The 25,888-nt window shown below is 40.5% G+C and overlaps 1 protein-coding gene across 1 annotated transcript in view; it reads left to right on the top strand.

Annotated features, from left to right (window-relative positions):
• LOC308470757 (uncharacterized protein) overlaps nucleotides 1–24,964 on the top strand; it is a 31,442-nt gene extending 6,478 nt beyond the window's left edge. Inside the window, exon 4 of the mRNA XM_080994166.1 lies at nucleotides 24,917–24,964. Within this exon, the coding sequence (XP_080850292.1) occupies nucleotides 24,917–24,950 (34 nt within the window). The 3' untranslated portion in view covers nucleotides 24,951–24,964. The remainder of the gene's footprint in view (nucleotides 1–24,916) is intronic.
• Nucleotides 24,965–25,888: the final 924 nt, after the last annotated feature.

The following is a 25,888-nucleotide window of genomic DNA, read 5'->3' as shown; positions in this document are numbered from 1 at the left end:
AAATGAGAATATTACTGCTAGAATGACCTGGAATAGTCAGCGGCCGAAGCTCAACCTATACCTTGCATTTTCTTGGGAAATAATTGTAAGATCAGTTCTGCTGGGGAAACTGCAGCATGGTCTAGGAACATAAGAAGCTATGCATAGAGACTGGATGGGAAACTTGAATGGGAAGGTATCTTAGGGTGCAAGGAGAGTGATGGGTTAAATAGCAGGTGAAAGATGGTGGAGTAGACTCAAGACTCAAAAACCTCACAAGGCCTAAGAAAAATATGGGCTGCATGCTGCTGATTGCCATCAGAAAACAATTGGCTAAGAGTTAAGGTGGTTCTGCCTAGGACTGAGCCTAGAGACAGAAAGGGGTTTGTGGTTCATGGCGAAGGATGTTAACCCTCCGCCCCACCCACTATGGTTCTGATGAAAACTAACTTCCCAAGTTACCTAGGCCCCAGGAGGGAAGTTTCTATGCAGGGCAAATGCCAGCTTTTGGAGGGTATTTTTAAAAAAACAGACTGAGGTGTAGGAGGAAATAGTTAAATCTCTTCCAGATTCGCTAATTGTGGATGCTCCCTGTTCATGTCATTTCTAATGTAAATGTATTGAGGAAAATACTAATGCTAAAATGTTAGTACATATATTGGTGTATGTGTGTGTGTGTGTGCATGTGTGAGGGAGGGTGGGAGAAGGAAAGAAGGATATTTATTTACTTTTTATTTGAATTTCTCTCCTACTCTTCATTTATACATGATCCCAGGGTGAATTATGGAAACAATCAAATTACATCACATACACACAGAGGTTGCATTAAAGTAATGAACAGGTATTAAATACTTGGAGGATGGAAAAATATTTTCAGCTTTGCTGAAACTGCAAAGCACTTTTCAGAACCAGGTCTTGATCCTGCTTTGGGAATTCTGGATGTTCTTGTAATACCAATAGTTAATAATTATTTTAATTTAATTGAAATCTCTGAAGCACTTTGCAGTATATAGATTGTTTTTTCTTACCTACTTGTCATTCAACTGTCACTATAGAGGCACCTCAAAAATAATCCAAGAGGAGATGCTGTTACTGCCATCTTTTAATTAATGATTCTGAGATTAAAGTAAACATGAGGCAAATAAACAGCATCTATGATTTACAGCCAGCACAGTCTGGATGGGAGCTGGAAGTTGATGAGTTTGGCTGCCCTGAAGTACAGGGTCTCTGAACTTCACTTGTTTTTACAATTTGGTGAGACCAAAGTTAATCACACACACACACCTCATGTCTCACCTTGTGCATTGAGCTGAATCTAAACTACTTCAGTCTCTTGGTCCCAAGCGATTCTTCTTCCATCCCATTCTAAAGAGTATCAACAATGCAGATTTTGGTAATCCAACAGTTGCAGAAGAGAATTTTCCTAGTTTGTTCATAAGAGTTTCCACAAATGGTCTTTAGGTATTAAGAGCTTTATAACTATGACTTCATATAATTATCTACATAGGACATGTATGTAGCAAGAAAATGTGTCTTAGGCAGTGGATCACAAGAAGGAACAATCTGTGCCCCCATCTGCCACCCATGGGCTGCCTGCCTGCCACATATACCACTGCCATCACCACAAGCAAGGGCAAAACCTGCCACCTACCCACTGCAATTTCTGCTGCCTGCCCACCCAGCCATTGAATTATGGAACACCACTTAGCTATGAAGCAGTCTGCCACTAGTAAGGATCCTTCCTCAGAGTGAGCCATTGTGGCTGAGATAGCCATAGACAGCACCTGTGCTGCTGCCACTACAACTTTGCCAAGATGGCAGCACTCGCAGTTTAAAATTTAACCAGTCTCAAACTTTAAACAGGGTTTGCCACTGTCACGTGCATGTATACTCTGAGGCCACCTAACCCACAATGCTTTACTCTGAGAATGACTTCTTCCTCAGAATGTGACATTGAAGGGTGAGGGTAGCCCCTGGTTGGGGAATGCAGCAGCTTAAAATGGAGGAGGAACAAGAGTAGTTGAAGCGGCAGTAGGTAGGAAAAGGAGAAAAGAGTTGGTGGTGCAGGTTAGTCATCAATCCTTGTGGGATAATGGTACATGATTTTGTTTTGTTATGTTCACCCCTCACACATCCACAGTCAACTGACCATTCCCCCCCTCCATACTGACAAAGCCATAATCTTAGTGCTACTAGAATATACTCCTTATCGTGCTGAAAGGCTGCACGTTTATTCCTTTCATCAGCCCTGCCTTATTCGCTCAATCAGTACAGAGGAGGTCTGGCAGAGGAAGGAAATGTGGGTGAATCTCCTTAAACTTCTGTTGAACACCACAGGCTCCCTTCATAACATCAGCTATACAACCCCCACTCCAGGGGTCCCCCATTCCTATCCTGGCCATAAAATCTAATCTGCTTATATTTTTCAGTACCTTCAGCTTTGTTGCACTTTTGACAGCAACTAAGGTTTTTGCAAAAAATGTCAGGATGCCTGTTGTGGAAAAAAATCTGTGTGATTTAGAAGCAGCTTTAATATTGACAGTACAGTAACAAGTTTGTATTCAAGGTTTGATGTGAACAAACACTGAAACAGATGAATAAGAGGTCAACTCCAGATTTTTCTGTATCAGAGGCACAATGTAAACAACTCTCCATGTGACTAAGGTTGAAAATTCTTCATATCAGTTCATGGCACTGGGATTTGGGGTAGGTTCATGGCAAACAAGACTATGTAAAGTATGGCATTTCCCCTGACAGTGCTATAGCATCTGGAAATGCTAAACTCCCCGCTTGCAATCACAGGTCTTTTAAAACCCAGAAGTAGCACTATTCTTTATTTATTTTCATTTATAAAGCATTTCATATAAAACATCTCCAAGCAACTCAACAATAAAAACCTAACCGATTTATTTTAATTTGCTTAATTTTCACTCTCAGGGGAAAAAAGAATGTGTTAACATATATTTAGAGTTGCCATGTTGCAGGTGTATTTATTCCTTGTGAATAGAACTTTGCTTTTTTTGACTCAGTAGCACCTACGCTAATAAATATGTGGCAAAGTTTGCTTTGGGCTGCTTAGAAAATAGAACCTGAAGTATTTGTTGCCACATGCAACAAACTTGTCAGTGATTACACATGTACAGGAAGAACCTGTGTTTGGGACTTCCGGGGGCGGCGCGAACGGCAATGGCGGTCCTCTTCTGAACGGGAGAGGAGGCTCCGCAGGCAACGGGTCGTCCGCTACGGCGAAGCGGAGACCCACTCTGGAAAACCCCAGGCGGCAAGAGCCTGGGGTCTTGAGGCTCGGTGGGCGCCTTGAGCGACCCTCCAAGTGCAGAAGGAACCCCGTAAGGGGCTCCGGAGCGCGGAGGGGGGTTGCGGCGCTGAGAGCTGTTTCACAGCCTGAGGAGCGAAGCCGCGCTGCTACTGTCGGTGAGCGCTGATCCCTTTTCCTGCTAAATTACGGATTTGGACGAAAAAGCAACTAACTTGTGAGTAAAAGACTGAGTCACTTGAATTTGAGACTTTAAAGGGAAAATTTAAATTGGCTTGAACTTGGCTGAAAGCGGAGAGACGTGGAAGCAGGAAGTCCGTCTTCCGCAGCCATTGAACTTGAAAAAAGCAATTAGCTGGAGGAGTGGAGGCTGAAAGAAAGAGATTCTAAGTTTTACAGATCTAAGCATCTATTGAACTTGCATCTTAAAGTAAAGACTTTAAGCTAAAGATTTGGGATTTTTACTTGCACTTGACTTTCCTCCTTTTATTGGATTACAAATTAGAAGGTGAAACCCAGAGTCAGGAGCTGCCTGAGCACTAAGGGAGCTGTCAGCACTGCAGATTTGGATACTGTATATTGGAACTTGAAACAATCTGAGGGTATTGAGACCTTTTAAATTTGAAACATTCTTTTTGGAGATAAATAAGCACTGTCTGCAACAAAGTGACTATTTATAAACTCTGCTAAATATTTGTATTTGAAGGTTCTTGGACATTAAATTAGACTCTGAAAGACAGATTAAGCTCCCTCTAGAGGATTGGAATAAAACAGTGACTTTACATGCACTTTTTACTTTCGATTCCCTTGCTGTTTGCTTGCTCTGGACCTTTCCATTCCCATGGGAATAACTCAGTGTGACCTTGACTGACAGATAACGTTGGAATGAGTGGCACAAGAAAAAGAGGGAGAGCTAAACAAACAACTTTAACAACTCTAACCTCAGCTTCACAGACACGTAGATCATCTGTGCCTACTTTGCCCTCAGAAGTGGAGGGAGAGGGCGAAGCAGAGCAGTTACAATTGGAAGATATGGCCTCGGGAGCATCTGTTTCTGTTCTAGACAAAATTTTTGAAAAATTGGAAGCTTTGGACAAGAAAGTAGATGCGCAATCAGCAAAGATTGACAAAAACACAGAATGTCTAAATAAATTAACCACACAAGTGGCACAGAATGCACAAGCAATTGGACAGTTAACGGAGGCCTCAGCAGAAAATCGGAAATTGACTGAGGACACTAGACAAAAATTAGAAAATTTAGAGCAAGAGGTAAGACCACTCACTAAACAAGTTGGGGAACATCAGATTTATCTCTCTATGATAGAACTGCGAAACCGTGAGAGCAACTTAAGGATTAGATCACTACAAGAGGCAGAAGAAGGACATCTAACTGAGTTTTTGACCAAAGAATTCTCCAAGTTCTGGAACTTGGAAGAAAAGGACTTTAAAATCGTGTCAGCTTTCAGACTTGGAAGATTCATAAAGAAGGAGAGGCCCAGAGACTGTTTGATAACATTGAGATCAAAGGAGGAAAGGGATAAGATTTTGGGACTACATTTTGTAAAATCACTGGAGGTTTTGGATAGAAGAATTGAAATTTATAAAGATATCCCAAGACTACTGCTTGATCTTAGAGCCGCCTATTCTGAACTTGTTAAACTACTAAGGAGCAACGCAATTCCATTCAGGTGGGAATTTCCCCAAGGAATATCTTTTACCTTTAGAGGGAGAAAGGTTAAAGTAAGAACACTGGAAGAGAGAGACAAATTCCTGTCTACATACGGAGAGGACCTTCAAAAAGGAATTGAACTACCTTCTGGGCCTGAGGCAACGCCAGTACCAACATCAGCATCTGTGGAACCTGAAGATCCTGAGAAGATACCACCCCTTGAAAAATAACCAGATAGTTCAGGATGTCTCTGCAACTGTTGAGCTGGAATATTAATGGTTGTAACATTCCGGAAAAAAGGAAGAAAATATTTCATATATTAAAAAAAGAACAATTGGACATTATTTGTTTACAAGAAACACATGTGACGAGGCTCCACAGAAAAGTGTTAATAAACAAAAGATTGGGCCAGGAATTTGTATCGTCCGACAAAGTTAAGAAGAGAGGTGTGGTGATATATGCAAAAGAGAGCCTGTCACCTAAATTCCTATTTAAAGATGAACATGGAAGAATTTTGGCTATTGAGATACAATATCAAGGAGAAAAACTGCTGATATTAGGAATTTATGCACCTAATGAAGGGAAATCGGAATTTTACAAGAAGTTGCAGGAGACAATGCTGGACTATCTAGACTACAACAACATCATAATGATGGGAGATATGAATGGGGTCGTATCAACTAACATGGACAAGTCACAAAGTCAAAATGTTACAAAAGACGGCAGACTACCTAAAACCTTTTTTGAAATGACTGTCAATATGGATTTGATTGACATTTGGAGGACAAAGAACCCACTAGGAAGAGAGGGAACATTCTTTTCTGAAGCCCAACTGACCTGGACAAGAATCGACCAAATATGGATTTCTAGAGGCCTGGCACCTAAGGTCAGAAAAGTGGAAATCTGCCCAAAGACCTGCTCCGACCATAATGCAGTAAAGATGGATATGACACTATTACCAACTGGATCCTTTAGATGGAAGATGAATGACAATTTGTTTAGAGATCAGGAAATTACCAAGAAGGCCCAAAAAGTTTTGAAGGACTATTTTGAGATAAATATGAATAATATGGTGGAAAAAAGAATAATCTGGGACGCAAGCAAAGCTGTAATGAGGGGATTCTTGATACAACAGAATGCAGTAAAGAAAAGAACACAAAATGAGAAAAAAGATAAGATTTTGGATAAAATAAAAGAATTAGAGAAAAAATTAAGAGTGAATCCGAAGTCACAGCCAACTCTGAGAGAAATTAAACTTTATCAAACACAATATTCTAAATTGATAAATCAGGAAATTGAATGGAAGGTTAAATTAATGAAACAAAAAACGTTTGAGTCGGCGAATAAATGTGGAAAACTGCTAGCTTGGCAGCTGAAGAGAAGACAAAGATTAAATACTGTTACAAACTTAGAGGTTGATGGAAAAAATATTCAGAATCCAGTGGACATCAGAAAGTGTTTCCAGAGATATTTCAAAAAATTATACACCCAAGGGCCGCAAGATGAGGCTGAGATTAAACAATTTTTGGTAAAAAACGGACTATCTAAATTGTCACAGGAAAATAGGACAATCCTGAATTCTAAAATAACACGACAGGAGATCGAACAAGCCATCCAGAACATGCAACTTGGCAAATCTCCAGGACCAGATGGGCTGACCTCCAAGTACTATAAGACATTAAAAGACTATTTGATACAACCTTTGATGGAGGTCAGCAATGAAATTATGGAGGGGAGGAGGGCACCGGAGTCGTGGAAGGAAGCGTTTATCACATTAATACCAAAGTCGGAAGCTGAAAAGACACAACTTAAGAACTACCGTCCCATCTCTCTTTTAAATGTGGATTACAAAATATTTGCAGACATTTTGGCAAATAGATTTAAAAAAGTTTTAAATGAAGTAATTCATAAGGACCAGGCCGGCTTTCTCCCAGGAAGACATCTGTTTGCTAATACAAGGAACATTATTGACATTTTGGAACTTTTGCAAACAGACATAAATACAAAAGCAGTTTTAATCTTTATAGACGCGGAGAAGGCCTTTGACAATATCTCCTGGAAATTTATGATGGGAAATTTAAAAGAGATGGGAGTGGGACGGGGTTTTGAGAATGGGATCGGGGCGATATACTCAGAACAGAAAGCTAAACTGATAGTTAATAATGTGGTTACAGAAGAGTTTAAAATTGAAAAAGGGACACGACAAGGTTGCCCTATTTCCCCTTTGTTATTTATTTCGGTTCTGGAAGTGCTATTGAACATGATTAGAGAGGATCGGTTGGTGGAAGGAATTCAGGTCGGTCAGAAACAATATAAATTAAAAGCTTTTGCAGATGACCTGGTTTTGACCTTGCAGAAGCCAGAGCCCAGTACGAAAAGAGTATTACAACTGATTAATGACTTTGGTCGGGTGGCTGGATTTAAACTAAATAAACAGAAAACTAAGGTTTTGGGGAAAAACTTGACTGATACAGAGTCAGAACGGTTTCAGAATGAGACGGAACTTAATATGGTTAAAAAAGTAAAATACCTAGGGGTAAACATAACAGCAAAAAATCTAAGTCTATTTAAGGACAATTATGAAAAATGCTGGACAGAAATTAAGAGAGACTTAGATAGTTGGTCAAAATTGAAACTTTCTTTGTTAGGCCGAATTGCTGCTATCAAGATGAATGTATTGCCAAGGATGTTGTTTTTATTTCAAACACTTCAGGTCTTGGACAAAACGGGGTGCTTTCAGAAGTGGCAGAGAGACATTTCTAAGTTTGTTTGGCAGGGCAAAAAGCCCAGAATTAAGTTTAAGATATTAACTGATGCAAAACAAAGAGGGGGCTTTGCCCTGCCAGACTTAAAGTTGTATTATGAAGCCGCAGCGTTCTGCTGGCTAAAAGACTGGCTACTTCTTGAGGACACTGATGTGCTAGATCTGGAAGGGTTTAACAATGCTTTTGGATGGCATGCATATTTATGGTATGACAAGGTTAAAGCAAATAAGGCCTTTAAGAACCATATTGTCAGAAAATCATTGTTTAATGTCTGGATAAAATATAAAGACTTGCTGGAAAATAAGACACCAAGGTGGCTTTCACCTTTGGAAGCCAAGGCCCGAAAAAGACCCAATATGGAGGCTAAATGGCCAAAATATTGGGAAATACTAGAAAAGGATGGAGACAATTGGAAATTGCAGAGTTTGGAGAAAATGAAAGACAAAGTGCGAGATTGGTTACATTACGCTCAGATTAAAGAAGTTTTTAAAAATGATAAAAAACTAGGGTTCCAGGTGGAGAAATCGAAATTAGAAACAGAATTGTTAGAACCAAAGATTAAGGTACTTTCAAGGATGTATAACTTGCTGTTGAAATGGAATACACAAGATGAAACGGTTAAATCGGCTATGATAAGGTGGGCACAGGACATTGGGCATAATATCATGTTTGAGGACTGGGAGAGGTTGTGGAACAATGGATTGAAATTTACTGCATGTAACGCTCTGAAAGAAAATGTAATGAAAATGATTTATAGATGGTATATGACCCCAGTCAAACTTGCAAAAATTTACCACCTGTCTGATAATAAGTGTTGGAAATGCAAAGAGTGTGAGGGAACGTTCTTCCACCTCTGGTGGACTTGCCCTAAAGTGAAGGCGTTCTGGGAAATGATTTATAATGAACTGAAAAAGGTATTTAAATATACCTTCACTAAGAAACCAGAGGCCTTCCTTTTGGGTATTGTCGGCCAAGGGGTGGCAAAGAAGGACCAGACATTTCTTATGTATGCAACAACAGCAGCAAGGATACTTCTCGCAAAACATTGGAAAACTCAAGATCTACCCACACTGGAAGAATGGCAGATACAACTGATAGACTACATGGAACTGGCTGAAATGACCGGCAGAATCCGTGACCTGGGAGAAGAGAGGATTGAGGAGGACTGGAAGAAATTTAAGAACTATTTACAAAAGTATTGTAATTTGAGTGAATGCTAAACAAGACGCTAGATCAAAATAACTGAGCACCACTAAATTTAGAAGTTTTTAAGAAAATAAGTAAGATTGTGAAACTTAGCTCCTTTTGAGAACTATAAGATTATGAAATATAAGGGATATAAGAATTTTAAATAAGATGATAAATTGCTGACAAAACGTTATAACGATGAAAATGGGAGCGGGAGATGTGAGGAAGTCTAAAGAAAATGTGAAAATATGTTAAGATCAATGTTATATTGTTTATTATGTTTATTTTTATTGTAAAACTTAATAAATTGCTTTAAAAAAAAAAAAAGGAAGAACCTGTGTTTGGACAGTTTATTGCAATAATAAAAGTTTAGGTACAGAGTCGGAAATCAGATTGGCCAGGCAACTGTTTGGTTAAATCCATAGAGAATGGGTGTATCGGGACTGAGAGAACAGTAAGGTACACTGTAGCGGTGTTATGAGGCTGATAAGGAGAGGGAACTTTGATGGGCACCACATAAACATGAGGACAGCCCAGTTGGGTCAGAAGGAGTTGGGTGGTTGGTAACTATTTGGTTAGAGTTGGCTATGCATTTGTACACCTCTTAATATATCATAAAAAATGCATAATGGTTCCTGAGACCAAGGAGCAAGTTTTCCTTTGTGTTTGGATACAGTTAGATGCCGTTTAGATTCCTGATGGTAGACTGAACCTTTCAAAACTGCACTGATTTTTAATCAGATTTTGCATAGTGGTTCCTGAGATCAAGGAGCAGGTTTTTCTTTGTGTTCAGATACAATTGAATCAAAATGGTGGAATAAGTCATTCGCACTGATTTTACCCACTGACTTTAAACCTGCACTGTTGCTTGCTTGTTTTTTGGAATTCCTGAGCAGTGTTGGGTATGAGGCTGCTAGTCTATGTTTCCAGCAGGTATGAATATTATAGTTCTCCTGGCTGGCCCAAAATATTTTGGCACCTGAGGCAAACCACAAAATGGATCTCACCCTGTCAGGGAAGAAGGGATGAGTGAAGATCTACATCAGCTGCAAGGGGGGAATAAAGTGCAGAGGAGGGCAACCAAGATGATCAAGGTTCTGGAAATCAAGCCTTATGACAGTTGAGGGAGTTGGGTATGTTTATGTGGGATGTGAAACACATAGCAGTCAAGTACAACATTCCTAGAGTGGACATGCTAGGGGATGCTTTGTATCATTCAAGAGAAAATTTCCTGTTTCCTCCTGAGCTGGGACAAACTTCCTCTGCATGTGACTAGAGGTGAGTGTAGTCTAATCTGGCCCTCTCTCTGCCCAGGGAACAAGAGTAAGGCAGGAAGCACACCTCTCTCTCTTTCTGCTCTTCTCCATTTTTTTTTCTGTGTGTGAGGAGAAGTGACTACTTGTTCACAGTCACTTAGGAACTAACTCCCTTATGGGATAGTTCCACACGTGTATATACTTTTGTAACATAAGTCTGCCTTCAGGGATCCAACTGTGAACTGAATGAATGTGAGTAAACTACTTTTATATTGAGTTTAATAAGATTGTTGTGTTTATTCTTTTTAAGAGGGACAAGAAGGGATCTTACTAGGAATCCTATATTTAGAGGCTAAAACTAGCCTGTAACAAGCAAACCGCTGTGCGTATAAAGGGGAATGTTTAAACTCTGCTTAGATATAGAACTTGTTAACACAAGTTATCCGTAAACAATAAATCCTCTCCTGCCTCCCTGAACATTCCCACAGTTCAGCCTGGATAAGAGGTGAATGAAAGGAGATATGATAGCCATCTTCAAATACCTAAAGAAGATAGGTGGAAGATAGAACAAGCTTGTTTTCTCCAGCTCTGGAGGGTAGGACCCAGGCCAATGGCTTCAAGAAAGGACATTCCGACTAAACACCAGGAATAACTTTCTGGCAGTAAGAGCAGTTTGACAGTGGAATGTTAACCCTCAGGAGGTGATGGACTCTCCTTCTTTGGAGGTTTTTAAGTAGAGGTTGGATGTATGCTTTAGTTGAGATTCCTGCATTTCAGGGGTTGGACTAGATGACTCTTAGGATTCCTTCCAACTCTATAATTCTATGATGCTGTGATTCTGCATTGGGAACAAGGGTGGGAGAAGACCGGCAGCACCTTCTTTCTGCCAAGAGACTGCTGTAGAGACGACATTGTGGGGAAGCTACCAAGAAGGCCTCAGATCTGGCTTCTAAGGAGCGCACTGCAGCCATTGCTGTTATCGCGGCAGCAGGCAATGCATTCCTTGATGCCAAATCTGCTGCCCCTGTGGATCCTGCCACCTGAGGTGGTTGTCTCACTTTGCCTCATGGGTGGGCCAGTGATTCTAATTATTGTAAACAATAATTAGACAATCTTTGTAGCATCTAACAGTTGCATAGGTTACCAGTTGTCTATAGTTTCCAGTCACACAATGAGGTGATCAATACCATGTTCCAGAACCCAACATGGAGAAATGAGAGCAATGGCCAAAGATTAGAGACATTCAGCTTTCCCAGTCGCTGGACATACTGTACAAGTAACAACCCAAGAGGAGGAAAATCTTGGAGGGGAATGTCCCTCAAGTAGACAGATCATAGATCAGGCCAGGGTGACTACCATAAAAATAAATGAAAAGGTTGGAATAATGTGCAGTGGAATTTGTTACAGAAAGAAGATGCCAGGAAGGCTATGTGCTGAAAACTGATATACTGCACCGTGAAATCACACACGAAAAAATAAATGAAAATGGTGGAATGATTTCATGGGCTGTTAGATGAAAATTTAAAAGCAATCAAGGACTATGAGAAGAGGGGATGATAGCGCTATCTTTTGATTTTTCCCCCCCCTTGGCCATTTGTATATCAGAGATAAGTGACTGATGAGAACTACCACTGATGAGTTTTTTATGGCTTTTGCTACCTCTGTTTTAACATTTCTTTATTAACAAACGGTGTAATTTTAACCTGGCTATGAATGTTTAATCTGGACATCAGCAGGTATTAGGCATTCAAATATGATCAATTTTGTACTTATCAGTTCTTTTTCCAGGGCTTCTGGCTGCAAATTTCATTATCTAGGAGGGGAAAACATGTGTATTAGTATTTCCTGTTTATTGGTCCCCCACCTGTCTAAACCAAATATAGTAACTTTTGTTATTTTATTTTATTTGCAATTACACTGTGCGTTGATTGGATTGCCTTTTGGAGGGCATTTTGCTATCTACTAAATCTAGTGTGTTCTCTTAATGGATTTTGGCAAATAATACATTGGAACTTTGAGCACCCGATATTGGCATTGGCAAAAGGGAGGTGATACTATATGTAGTGATGACAAACTACAGCTCTCTGCCTTGTTCCTCTGCCCTTGCAATTACTTTCAAAATAGTGTAGCACTGGCAGAATTAAATAACTGTAAAACGTTTAATCTAGAATACTTTCCAAGGAGGAAAGCAAAATCTAACAACAGGCTGTTTCACAAGCAATTAGAGGTAAAGAAGAGGATTTAACCTCTAACACAAGAATGATTCCTATAAATAATTGGATTTATTACACATAAGCAAATGCAGTGAAACAAACAAACAAACAAAAACCAGCAACAAACCACCTATTAAGTTCTAATTCAGAAATTTGGTAGCCACTGTAGTATAGTAAATGCTTATGATATGCAAAAACTTGTTGCTGAAAACAATTTCTTTCTGAATATTGTTTGTGTAATTTGATCAGTGATGAGCAAAACAAGGAAGCAATTGTTTTTTCTCCTCAATTATATTTATTTCTGCTTATGAAGAAATATGTATTTGTGGTGGCCCAGTAAATAATCTCTACAGCGATGCAACATTTTAGAACAAAAACTGTCTCATATACCTATTAATCACGTGTGATTGTTTTATCTGGGACACTGGTGGCGCTGTGGGTTAAACCACAGAGCCTAGAACTTGCCGATCAGAAGGTAGGCGGTTCGAATCCCCGCAGCGGGGTGAGCTCCCGTCGCTCGGTCCCTTCTCCTGCCAACCTAGCAGTTCGAAAACACGAAGTGCAAGTAGATAAATAGGTACCACTCCGGTGGGAAGGTAAACAGTGTTTCCGTGCGCTGCTCTGGTTCGCCAGAAGTGGCTTAGTCATGCTGGCCACATGACCCAGAAGCTGTACGCCGGCTCCCTCGGCCAATAAAGCGAGATGAGTGCCGCAACCCAGAGTCGGTCAGGACTGGACCTAATGGTCAAGGGTCCCTTTACCTTTACCTTTAATTGTTTTATGAAAATGTATAGTTATTGAAGGAAACAAGCATTGAGGATATTAGCTAATCAGCTCAACCAATAAAATTATCAATTATTAAGAGTAGCAATTCAGCAGTAGCCGCATTCCCAAGTAACTACAATGGTTCTTTGGCAAACTGGCTGACAATTCTCAATCTTCATGATGTTCAGTGGGTTGCATTATGCTTTTGGGTGAAAACAAAGACAAAAAGTGGCCTCCCTCTCAGCAGTAATGGAAACAACCAAACCTATTCACCATCATCTCTGACTTCACAGGGTTAATTCACATGAAGCACCCACCATTTAGTCACCATAGGAACCTGTTGAAGAGTAGAGAATTAATTAATTACATTTGGAAACACCTTGACTGCAGAGAGAACAATAGTGTTGAAACTGTCAAGGACTTGGATTGAGTGAGAAGTACATTGAGAGGCGATAAGCCTATTGGTTCTTCCTTTGCCTTGTCATGCTGAATTTCTGGGTGGCGGGTGGTGTTTGCGTGTACACCACACAGCGAGCGGGTGTCCTTCACAAGTTGTCCCATATGATCAAAATACAGAGACTCAAGTGGGATTTATATACACAAAGCCAGCAGTGTATGAATATTATTCAAAGCTTGTGTACCCCTTACCACGCAAATACGTTTACAGAGCAGTCTTTGGAGCAAAGGAAGGTGGACAGCTTTAAAAGGGTATTAAGACATATCAGCGGAGGGTAAAGCTACAGTGGCAGCTTGCCATGATAGGATCTCCAGAATCAGAGGCACTATGTCATGGAATACCAGATCCTTGAGGAAAAAGCCCCTTAATCCCCATCACTTTACAAGGAAGCTAGCTTGGTTATTTCTTGGAATTAGAAGGCTTGTTTAGCTTTTGACACTTACTGTAACCAAGAAATAGAGGGGTCTGGCACCCCCCTAAACCCAGAACAATATGTTTATCCCTTTTTTACTTCCCATCACCAAAAAATGGTCACACTCTGATTTCCATAAGAATAAAGTGATATGAAACATAATAAACATGAAAACAATTATCATAAAAACAGAAACAACATAATTAGCAGCATCAAAACTCAGAAATGTATTCACCCATCAGCCTCTAAAAGCCTGACACAAAAGGTATGAGGTGAATTTTTGCCTGGTGTCTAAAAGAACATAAAGTGGGAGCCAAATGCACCTCAGTGAGAAGGTCATTCCACAGATGCAGAGACATCACAGAAAAGGCTCTTCCTAATGCTGGGAAGCCCCTAACTCTGTATTACTCTGTATTTCATCTGGTTTATGCATTCAAAACACATAGTGCAAGAGAGGCCTGTTTGGTGATTGTACATTCACCTAAGGAATGGTTTCACCAGGTGTTTGCTTAATAAACATGCGGCGTGGAAACCCGTCTTCCAATTTCTCAGAAGCCATTTTTCGCCTGTGAAGAAAGGTACCCATCTTTCTGTTTTATTTTCAGAGTTCTTAAAAAAAAATCAGTAGAATGTTGATCTTGGGTTTTGAGCATTGAGAGGTAGCCAAGGATAGTGCATGCATTTCCCCCCTTTTCCTGTAAACATTTTTCTATCACTCTTCAAATTACTCATCTGCCTGAACTTCCTGAATTGAAAAAGCACCATGGAAGGAGTTACTTCATTATATCTGGGCTTTAATTGACACATGAGTACCTAGGAAGGCTGCAGAGTGCAGAACACTGGCGAAACCTTGCTCCTTGTGACAGTTTCACCAAAATGTCCCACCCACTTTGATTTTAGAAAGAAATTTCTTTTCTCATTAATTGATGGGAAATGGTTAAAAATGCAGTATTTTTTTTGGCATAGTATTATTTTATACACCTTGAGAATAGATTGGTATTTTAGTTGTCTTGCTCTTCTTCTGTGACCTTAGCATTGAGGCTGAAGCAATCCAAAGGTTTCAGATTTTCACATTGTTCAATAATTCTGCTAGGCATTTTTCCAGAACCCTGCAATCTAAGAGAGAGTGTCTTCAACTTTATCTCTGGAATAAATCTGTTGTGTACTCTGGGTGGTATTCAGCTAAGTTTTACTCAGAGTAGACTCAGGTAATGAACATGACTGAGTTATGGTCCATTTCAATAGGTCTACTTTGAGTAAAATCTAGTTGAATACCACCCTCTGTTCCCTGAAACAGCACCAAATCATATCTAAACACTTAGACACTGACCTACAGTATTTTAAAATAAGCAACGCTGTTGCTGCATTTATTCTGTATTTGATGAAATCCCTGTGCTACTTTGCACTCTTCTCTTCATGTTAATTACTTGCTTGTTTTACATTGGCAATTAAGTCCTTAATCAATCACATTTGGTGTCCTTTAAAACCTCAATGAGAGTAAACAGCATAACATGCTAATAAAATGCTGTAGTGGTGTTATTTTTGTCAATTTTGGCCCAGTGAGGCCAATTTACCCATTGTAACTCTGGTCTCCTGCTGGTGGAACGTCATCAAAACCAATTGAATTACATCTGCTTCAACAGCAATCATGCAATGAGAGTAAGATCACTGCAGCTTATTCTGTCTGATTGGGATAGCTGGAGAGTCATGTACCAGCCTTTGTTTGACAAGAGGTGCTCATTCATTTAAAAACTGAGTTACGTGACTTTATAAAACTGATCTACTACACAGTTAAACCTGACAACTTTGATCTAATCCCATGCAGTCCTACTCATGCAGTGAACTAGCTTGGCTTAAATCCAAAAAACTCAACTAAGGTAATGTTATATTTTAAATTAATGTCATTATTGCATTATTTTAAAATAATTTTTAATGTTTTATGTGCATTTTACTTAGGGCTTTGGGGGACTTGAAATTGCAGGGGAAAGGTATCCTGAAAATCTGAAAATCGACTTGGTCATCAGTTATTGTTTTATTAAATTTAAGGAAAATGTGATGTCAGAATGGCCATTTGCCATGTGGCCATTTGCCACCACCTACAGGTAGGTGGTGTTCGCAGCCCCTCACTGGCTAGCCACCATTCCCAGGTGCTGGGACTCACATCCACGACCCGCTGTTGAAGATCATCTGGTCAGCTGCATTGCAAGGCAAGTATTTGCCTGCCAAATACTTAATTTAAACTGCTCAATCATGGGCACCTTAGTGGGCAGAGCTTCACTGGCAGACCAAGACTTGCATGCTTCCACTCTGGTCCTCTGGCTACCCTTAAAAGCCAAGTGTGCCTGGCACTTTCAGCACAGTTGGCAGAAGAGTAAACCCTTCCTTCTTTCCTTCCTTCCTTCCTTCCTTCCTTCACTGCATGTTTTGCCTCCTTGCACTCTACCTGACCTTGCTATGGTTCCCAATGTTTGCTGGGAAGGAATTTGCCTTCAAACAGATTGGGCCCATCTGGATGTTTTGTGCTTCCCAACCTAGTCATCAAGGTCTTGGGTGAATTGGTGCATCACCCTGACCGAAGAACAGGTGCATACTCAGGGTAACCCATAAGAGAGCTCTAGGTGGAAGTCTCTGCCCAGAAGCCAAGATGGGGCAGATGGGCCATAGAGCTTCCAGCAGTGGCCCAAAAATTGGCCACCTTGGTAGACTGGTGTCTTGAGGAGACCAAAATCCTTGCCACAACCCTGAAAAAGGTTTCAGCCCTCCATCAGGAGGCTGAAATGCATATACAGCCAATGGCTGAGCCAAAGTTCACTTACACCTGAAAGCAATAAACTTGTGGCCATTTTTCAAAAATCCCAGATCATTGTCTTATCAAGTTTGTTCCTTTACACCTTAGCTATAGCCTCTGCACAGGGAAGGGTGGTGTATGTGCTGTGCTGGTTAACCGCAGCTACTGGTGGGTGAACTGAGGTTTATTATTTACTAGTAGTAATTTAAGTACATGGTGACATCACAGAAAAAAGGATGAGCAACTAAGTGTAGCATGTCAAGGGGGGTGAAATAATGCAGAGAAGCAGTTGATACAGTCTCCTCCAAAGTACCACCACCACCATAATGCATGTTTACTTGAGCTACTTGTAGAAAGAGTGGAATACTTATTCCAGCCTTATTTGCTTATTTAACAACTTCAGGTGACAACCTCTATGTGTTTAGATACATTCACAAATCCTAGGGCAGCAACATTTTATAGATTAATCAGAATGCATTTTAAACACTTCCCCCATCATCTAGAAAGGTGGCACTGGTTAATCTGGCAGTGCACATTTTAAAAAGTTAAGCACTGAGTACCATCTTGAAAAGGGCACTTCACATAGGAAATAATGGATGGAATTCAGCTTACTGAGCAGTACAGTGGTACCTCGGGTTAAGTACTTAATTCGTTCCGGAGGTCTGTTCTTAACCTGAAGCTGTTCTTAACCTGAAGCACCACTTTAGCTAATGGGGCCTCCTGCTGCCACCGCGCCGCTGAAGCACGATTTCTGTTCTCATCCTGAAGCAAAGTTCTTAACCTGAAGCACTATTTCTGGGTTAGTGGAGTCTGTAACCTGAAGCGTATGTAACCTGAGTTACCACTGTACTCTCCCCCCTTCCTCCTGTGTACCCCTTATATCAGTTCTGGAGATTCCTCCAATCCTTTCAGAGCAATTTTTTTAGGGTGTGGGGGACATGCAGGGGGAGGGGGGAGTCCCATTGTGCAAATGTACATCCATGCATGCAACAACTTACTTAAATCCTGCTGAGTGACTTCTCAGGAAGGTTATAATCTTAGAAGGTAGTTTACAAATATCTGAAGCAAACCATCATACATGCGTATAATCTAAAAACAAAGGAAGTGTGATTCATGCCTCAGATCATTTTAAATATCCACATGCAAATGTATGCAATGGATCCACTCTTGCTAATTACCTAAGATTCATATTGTTAATCAGCTGTGGTTTCTGTTCCTGGGTGACAGCTAACACTGGCACATAATTAGAACGCAGTGTGATTAGTGTGAGATTATAGCCCTATTCAGGCATTGAGTATCTGTGGGTACCAAAGCTGTGCAGCAGACACATGTGTTGTCCATGGCCCCAGCCACTGCTTGTTCACTGCCAATCTGAACTAGGTGCTATTTACTTACCACATAAAGATCCTTGCACAGGAAGAGACCTCATGATTGACCAGGATATTTGTGGGCTGTTCAAAACTAACTGCAAAAAACCAACTTCCATCAATTAGCTCCAATTTAATTTTGAGTTTGTTTTCGTTCCTTGTAGATAAAAATCGGCAGGCCTTTGAGGCAGCATTATCAAGCACTGTAAGCAAGAAACACACACAATGAATGAATGAAAGCTGAAAGAGATTGGTTTCAAAATTGAGTAATTGTTTTAAATACATTTTCCTCTACTCTTTTTAAAAGACAAAAATACAGACACACTTTCCCCTATTACAAAGAAAGAGAATATTATAATAAATACCCCCTTGAAACTGATAAGGAATGTTGCCTTTGTTTTGAGTAATTACTAAAACTGTTCCTTTCCAAAGCAAACTTTGACTAGGCTGTGAAGTTACGTTGTCTAAAATGACGAAGTGTAGTTTAACATACAGCAGCATAACTTGGCAAGATGACAGGGAAACTTTTCATAATCTTTCTATCTATATCTATATCTATATATATATATTGGTAAAATAAAGAACGTATACTAAAAGAAAGTTTGTTTCCCCCTCTGAAAAGAACTGATGTTGGCTAAGATTGAGGGCACAAGGAGAAGGGGACGACAGAGGACGAGATGGTTGGACAGTGTTTTTGAAGCTACTAACATGAATTTGACGAAACGCTGGGAAGCAGTGGAAGGCAGGAGTGCCTGGCATGCTCTGGTCCATGGGGTCACAATGAGTCGGACATGACTAATTGACTAAACAACAAAACTAAAAGAAAGAAAAATGCTACAAGGCATAAACAAAGCAAAACATTAGCAACAAAACTTATAATAGTTCCTCTGCCTGTCCAGAGTCGGCTGCTGCTGCTCAGAATGTTACTGCTTAGAATGTGGCTCTGGAGTCTTTAGCATGTGCAAACTGTACCACTGGTTGAAAGACGGAGGCTTCAAGTGATGTCATTCCCGATGGCTAAGATAGCAAGTGATGTGAGCTGCCTATCCATCCTGATAGATCGCAAGTATATTTGGATGAGTATCAGCTTTCCAAAACTATGCTCACCACTGGTAACAATAACTGGAAGCAACAGGAGAATTTGTAGTGCTGCTACCCAGACCTCTGGAAAAACATCATATAACTGGTGTACTCAGGCCTGTGCAGTGGAGGGGGCTGGGACAGAGCTGGGTACACTTACCCCGGGCTTTAAAGGGCTAAGCCGGCCAGGGACCCTGCCAGGGACCAGCTGCAATATGTTTGAATTTATAACTATTCTAACAAGATTCCCACCCTGGGCCTCTGCACAGGGCCTGGGTGTATCGCATGGCACCCCTTGGATGCAGTAGGGCCTGCTATGTTCATTTTGCAGTCCTGAATAAGCCACACGTTTCTCCTAATATGCACATATTTGTATGCAGTTTTGCCAATTATACACATTTTTGCAAGCAAATTCCCTCAATATAATGCATGCTTGTATACAATTTTCAGAAATGGATGCATTATTTGCACACTTTTCCCTAATATACACATTTTATTTGGTTGGGGAACTGCATTGCAAAAATTGTAGTAGTCTGACTTCTGCAGGACAGGTGCATGTTGGCTTGCATATTGTTTTGAGAAATGCAGAATGGATAGTGTCCCATTAAAATGGGATATGTAGCAAATTGCTCCTCCATCCCTACTCAGAAGACCCACAGAGTTCAGTACGGCTCACCCCCAGGTAAGTGGAAATCAGATTGCTGCCCTGACCTTCTGGTTAAATAAATGTTCCAATTTTGAACTTGTGGCTGCTAAAAGCTGCAAGCACTGAGCGGTTCCAATAACCATTATTTAAAAGACAAGCCCTTGAGTGTTTTATAGCTTAGAAATAACAAATGTAATTGTTTTTACTCTAATTGGCCTCATTAACATTTATTTATTAGCTTTCCTAAAGTCAATCCCAAAGCCCACACAACTGTTTTATGGCAGCACATTCCTTAATAACTACCAAGTGAGTCAATGAAGCAGTAAAAAAAAATGGAAAACTGTTGAAATAATCTTTTGGGGGGATTATCAGTTTTGTAACACGGCAGTCAAATTCCACAGAAGGACTTGTTCTCTCCCCACACCCAACCTTAAGAATTGTATAAAGCTGCTGGTATTATGTATGATAATAATGTGATTTAACAGCTTGTGCCCTCTACTGGCATAAATACAATAATGAAAAAAAGAAGAAACTATGCCTTTCCTTTGCAACATGCTTCAGAATTCAAAATTCTTGCAAAAGATAGCTGTATTTTGCTTGTGCTTCAGAAGTTTCGAGGCGCATTATGTGTAAGCGGTTTCGTAAATGGGTTGGGAAGAATTTTATTCATTTGTGTAAATATAAATGTAAATGTTTGACCAAACTGCGGGAGGCAGTGGAAGACAGAAGGGCCTGGCGTGCTTTGGTTGCTGGGGTCACGAAGAGTCGGAAACGACTAACCGACTAAACAACAACAACAACAAATGTAAAGGGGGTGCTTTTATATAGCTGTGGTGCTGGTGGAGTAGCTTTAGAATGGAGTCGTATCATGTCTAGGGGTCAGTTCTAGTCAAGGGGAGCAGTGTGCTTCCTCAAAACCCGAGGCAGAGTGGAGAGGCATGGTTTTTGCACCACTCTGGGCCTGAGCCCTTGGAGGGGGTCAACCCCCTGGTTACAGCCCCTCTCCTTATTCCTGTTCCTTTTCTATATTTTATGTTAGATGGTTAGATGTTTGTTATTCCAGTTATACTCTAAGTCTGGTTTTATATGCTAAAGTTTCCTTTAGCATAGACACTTTCTGTGACGTGTGTAAGGTTTTGTGCAATTTTCTTGTACCAATGCTTTCACAGCGACTCCTTATGCGAAAGCTATTGTGGTGCAGAAGGAATGTCCCCTCCCCATGCCTGAGCATTTGAATTGGCTGTAAGCTACACATCTTTAAGCCCTATTGATTTTAATAAGATTAGGGTTTCAGCCCGAGATGTACTTAAATGCACACTGGTTTATTTAACTACTAGCAGCCTCGTAAGGTCTGTTGCCACTGAACTGTACGGAACTTACCGTACTTCTGCACAAACCAGCTTATGTCTCGATTCCCAAGATGAGAAATGCTGCCAAAATTTAGAAAGTTCTGAAAAACTTTTTTATAACTGCCTGCACACAGGGAGGAAGATTGTAGGAGTTGATCTACCAGGCAGAGTGGGATGCCAAATTCTGTAGTGGAAAGGGAATTAAGACCCAAGCTTCCACTTAAAAGGCTTTTAACCAATCCCTGATCCTCCATTAGAAAGAAACCCTGTAATTCTCTGTCCTATTCCCCGCTGCTGAAATTTTCCACCGGCATTCTATTTGAATAATAAAGAAACAAAAACATACCCTCTGGCAAGAAACGCACACGCTATAACTTCTCAGCGTGGGCAGCATTAGTCACAGATGCTAAATGAAATACTAATTGACATATTTATACCATCGTATAAAACCCACTCAACATAGTGCCAATAAATGTTCTTCCCAGAGCAAATGTGGCACCTTTGTGAAAAGCAGTGACACTTTCCATGTCTCTGTCATTCTGTGCAACACTTCACCTTGAAGGAAAAGAGTGGCATGTTTAGTATTCTTGTGCACAAATGCCAGACCTCAATGTGCATATATTTTGTAGCCAGAGAAGAGCACTTGTTTCAATGGAGCGGGGTGAAGGTAGGTCTGGGAATTGGAGCCTGGGGTATTTTCATTTCAAAGCTATATGGGGCTGGTTCATGCCAGGCTCCCTATCCACCCTACCCCAACCAATTGCACAGCCCCTCATGGAGGGATTGGCGAACCTGAAATTTTCAGTTTCTCATTTTCCCCAGTATTAAAGTCAGTTCTCCACATTTCCACATCATTTTGCAATTATTTTTTTTTCAAAAAGTCCCCATGAAAATTCAGCAGCAGATTTTCCTTAAAATATGCCTGCTTGTTTGCAGTGCCCCTAATATAATACAGCTTTGTATGCTGTTTGTTTGTTGTTTTCACTAATATATGCATTTTATGGACACTTCCCCTTCTATGTGCATTTTTGCAGACATTACTTGGCTGGAGGCTGGCACTGCAAAATTCGGAGAAGTGTAAACAGCTGTATTTCTGTTCACGGGTAGTTTGGTGCATTTGGTAGCTTCTCCTTTAAATGCAAATGAGTCACCATCCCAGTTCCCCACCTTCATTGCCATTTAGAGACATACCTATCAAGAGTAAATCAGATTGGCAATAGCTATATGCTTACTTATCCCTTTGACTTGAAGTAAGTGGCAAGGATTCTCAAGAAGCTCAAGGAAAGTAAATGGGAAAAATGTTCAATTTATCCAATAAGAATTCAGGGCTTGGTGACTAATTTTATATATTTATTAAAATATTTATATTCTTCCTGTTATGTGGAACTATAAAGGTGGTGTATAGGAATAGGACAAGATACAATGCAAATACAATCAATATTATAAATATTATACAAACAGGCAGAAAGCAAAAAAAATTCCATAATGAATAGTATCATTAATGAGCAAAAGCCATGGTAAACAAAAAAGTGTTCAGCATGCACTGGAATTGCATCACTGATGGTGCAGGCCTTTGGGGGGGGGGGATCATTTCAGAGTGTGCCAACACAGAAATGCCCCTCTTATTGGTAAATTATGGGCTGCATGCTCCGAAAACTGTAGTGCATTAAACATACAACATACACATTCCCTTGCGTTCAAAGTGGTTGGTGATACCAATTACGTTGACAACTTTGGAGGAAATGTTATGAATGCTGCACAGGAGGTGCTCACTGGCAGAACATGGGACTTTGGGGTGCAAATCACAAGTTTCATTCCTGGAACCTTCAGGTGGTGCTGAATCAGACCTCTGAGGCATTGCTGGCCAGTGTGTAGGCAACAGAGCGAAAGATGGACCAATGGTCTGATTCACTATAAGCCAACTTGCTGGGTCCCAAACCATTTCACGCCAAGTAGTGACAAACTTTACAACAATCAGACCATTTTCCCATGCCGCTCTGGACCATCAGTGGCTGCCTTATGCCATTTTGTACCGCTAGGGCAGGCATGGCCAAACGTGGCCCTCCAGATGCTTTGGGACTACAATTCCCATCATCCCTGACCACTGGTCCTGTTAGCTAGGGATGATGGGACTTGTAGTCCCAAAACAGCTGGAGGACCAAGTTTGAGGAAGCCTGGTAAAGACCATCCAATATGTATTGTAAGCTTTGTTCCTCTAAAGCATTCTCAATATGGGCCACACTCTCAGAATACTGTCTCCTCCCAAGCTTTTTGCTAAGAGATTCTGACACTGCTTGATAACTCCGAGGTTATACCTCCTACATAGCCAGTGCATGATCGTAGCAAGTCTTCTCGCTGCCTCACACTCCTGTGCTAACGAAGTCTGACATTATGCGATAAGGCGAAAGCCTACCTCCCACATAACAACATAAAGATGCATAAAACAAAGCAACAGGGGTTCCTTCAATCTATTCACAAATAGTAATGACTGCAGCAATCACATTTCTGTAATAACAAGCAGCAGGATAGCAAATAATGCAACATCTTGTTGTTATTATTGCTGCTCTAGAGCAGAATAAATAAAATAGCTTCAGGGCTTTAAATATTGAAATCCAAGGACACCCAATACATCTGATTGTAAGCAGGTGGATATACATTTATACTTTATTAAAACCTGGTTACTCACAGCTGCCAAGAATAGAAGAGGCTTTAGGTATTACCGCACACAGATCGCTTTGCTGTCCTTTAAAGTGACACCTGGCTGATTTAAAAAGTGCTGTATTATCTGGTTGAAAGCAGAGCTCATCCATAATGGCTGCTGCTGTTTTGCTTCCACGTTTGCTTTGTTTATAAAGCAGATGCTGTAAGTAGTACTATTCTTGGGTATTATAAGTAATATCATTCATTAGAAAAATCTCCCCTCCCCCCACCCCACAGGCAAAAACGAAAATTATTTTGCTCATGTCCACCATGAATTTGGCCACATCAGTTTACAAAAAAAAGTATGCAGTTATTAGTTAACTATATAAACTAAATAACCTGGTTTCAGTGGTACCTCAGGTTACATATGCTTCAGGTTACATACGCTTCAGGTTACAGACTCTGCTAACCCTGAAATAGTGCTTCAGGTTAAGAACTTTGCTTCAGGATGAACAGAAATCGTGCTCCGGCGGCACGGCGGCAGCAGGAGGCCCCATTAGCTAAAGTGGTGCTTCAGGTTAAGAACAGTTTTAGGTTAAGTACGGACCTCTGGAATGAATTAAGTACTTAACCTGAGGTACCACTGTATTTTTTTAAAATAATATAAATTTTATTAGTATTTTCCACACAACACGAAAAATATCGAAAAATAACAATACATGAAACACAAAAACCAACATTCAAAAAAACAAAAACAAATCCATATCTTACAAGTTTTATATTCTATTCTATTCTATTCTATTCTATTATATTATATTAATAACCTGGTTAAGAGCAACTACAAATGTTAAAATTAGCTGCTAGATTTGGGGAAATCTAATCAATGTGTATATTGCAAGAGACGTTAAAATAATTTTTTTAAGGCTTCTTTGGCTACTTTTGAAGCAAGAGAAAGAACAAACAAGTACGGTAGGTCATCTGCGCGGAGAAGACAGAGAAATGCTATTGGGTGACAGACAGAAGATGGAACTGCTTAACATGTACATTGTTTCTGACTTCACCCAAAAGGAAGGCAGTGCCCAACCTGGTGATAACAGAATAAACGGTGCAAGGAGGGAGCTGCAGCCCAAGGTAGGAAAAGAAGTAGTAAGGGAACACCTAGCAACTTTACATTAATTCAAATCTCCAGGGCCTGATGCATCCTCCATGGTGCTACTGAGTTAGGTCGGTGGCAGCAATGGCTGCCCCCCCCATCTCCTCTTTCACAAATTCTCATCCTTTCTCCTGCCGTGTTTCTTGAATGCTGCATGGTTCAAGCTCAGGGCAGGATGCTGTTTGCTACCCCCCCCCCAAGCTACTACCTGGGTCATCTGCCCCTTTTGTCTCCTCCCCAATCCAGGCCTAGGAAGCTTCCCATTTGTCCTATGCCTGCCTAGGCATCTCCTATCCTCTTCTCAACCTGAACCCATTTTATTCATATGAAGGACCTGCTGGATCTCGTACAAGATCTATGCTCCCTATTTAGTGACTTTGGTTTCTCTTAGATTTGCCTTTCAACATTACTTAGCATTTCTTTCTAAAATTTCTTTCTAATTCCTTAGCATGTGTTGCAAAAAGAATCAGCCCCACAAACGCCTTTTTCTGCAGATTTTAACTTTTCTTTAAGCCACCCAAAATGTTGGCAGAAAGACAAAACACATTTTTTTTCTTTTACCAAGTCATTTAGCAGTGCAGATGTTATAGCCAGATTGGCAATAAATCTCTTCTAACTGTTAACTAAACTTGGGAAAGAATGGGCTTGTTTAATATGCCAGTCTTGTAACAGCTTTTAAACTCTGGATGACAAAGTGGTTAAGAGACATCACAGAAACATCCAGAAATTTCTGTGGTTGTGCCCCACAGATTTCTGAATACAGCCTATGTGCTCTTAAGCACTTGATGAGTGCGTTTTGAAGGCCTGGACTTGATGTTGCCAGTGGTGACAAGGTCTGGTTAGAACAAGACATACAGTTCCTCAGCAGAAGAATATATGATAGAAGT

The sequence above is a fragment of the Podarcis pityusensis genome (genome assembly GCF_964106645.2).
Source record: "Podarcis pityusensis genome assembly, chromosome: 2".
NCBI classification, from domain to species: Eukaryota; Metazoa; Chordata; class Lepidosauria; order Squamata; family Lacertidae; genus Podarcis; species Podarcis pityusensis.
The sequence above is the reverse complement of the archived record's forward strand: the minus strand, read 5'-3'. Positions and strand labels throughout refer to the sequence as shown.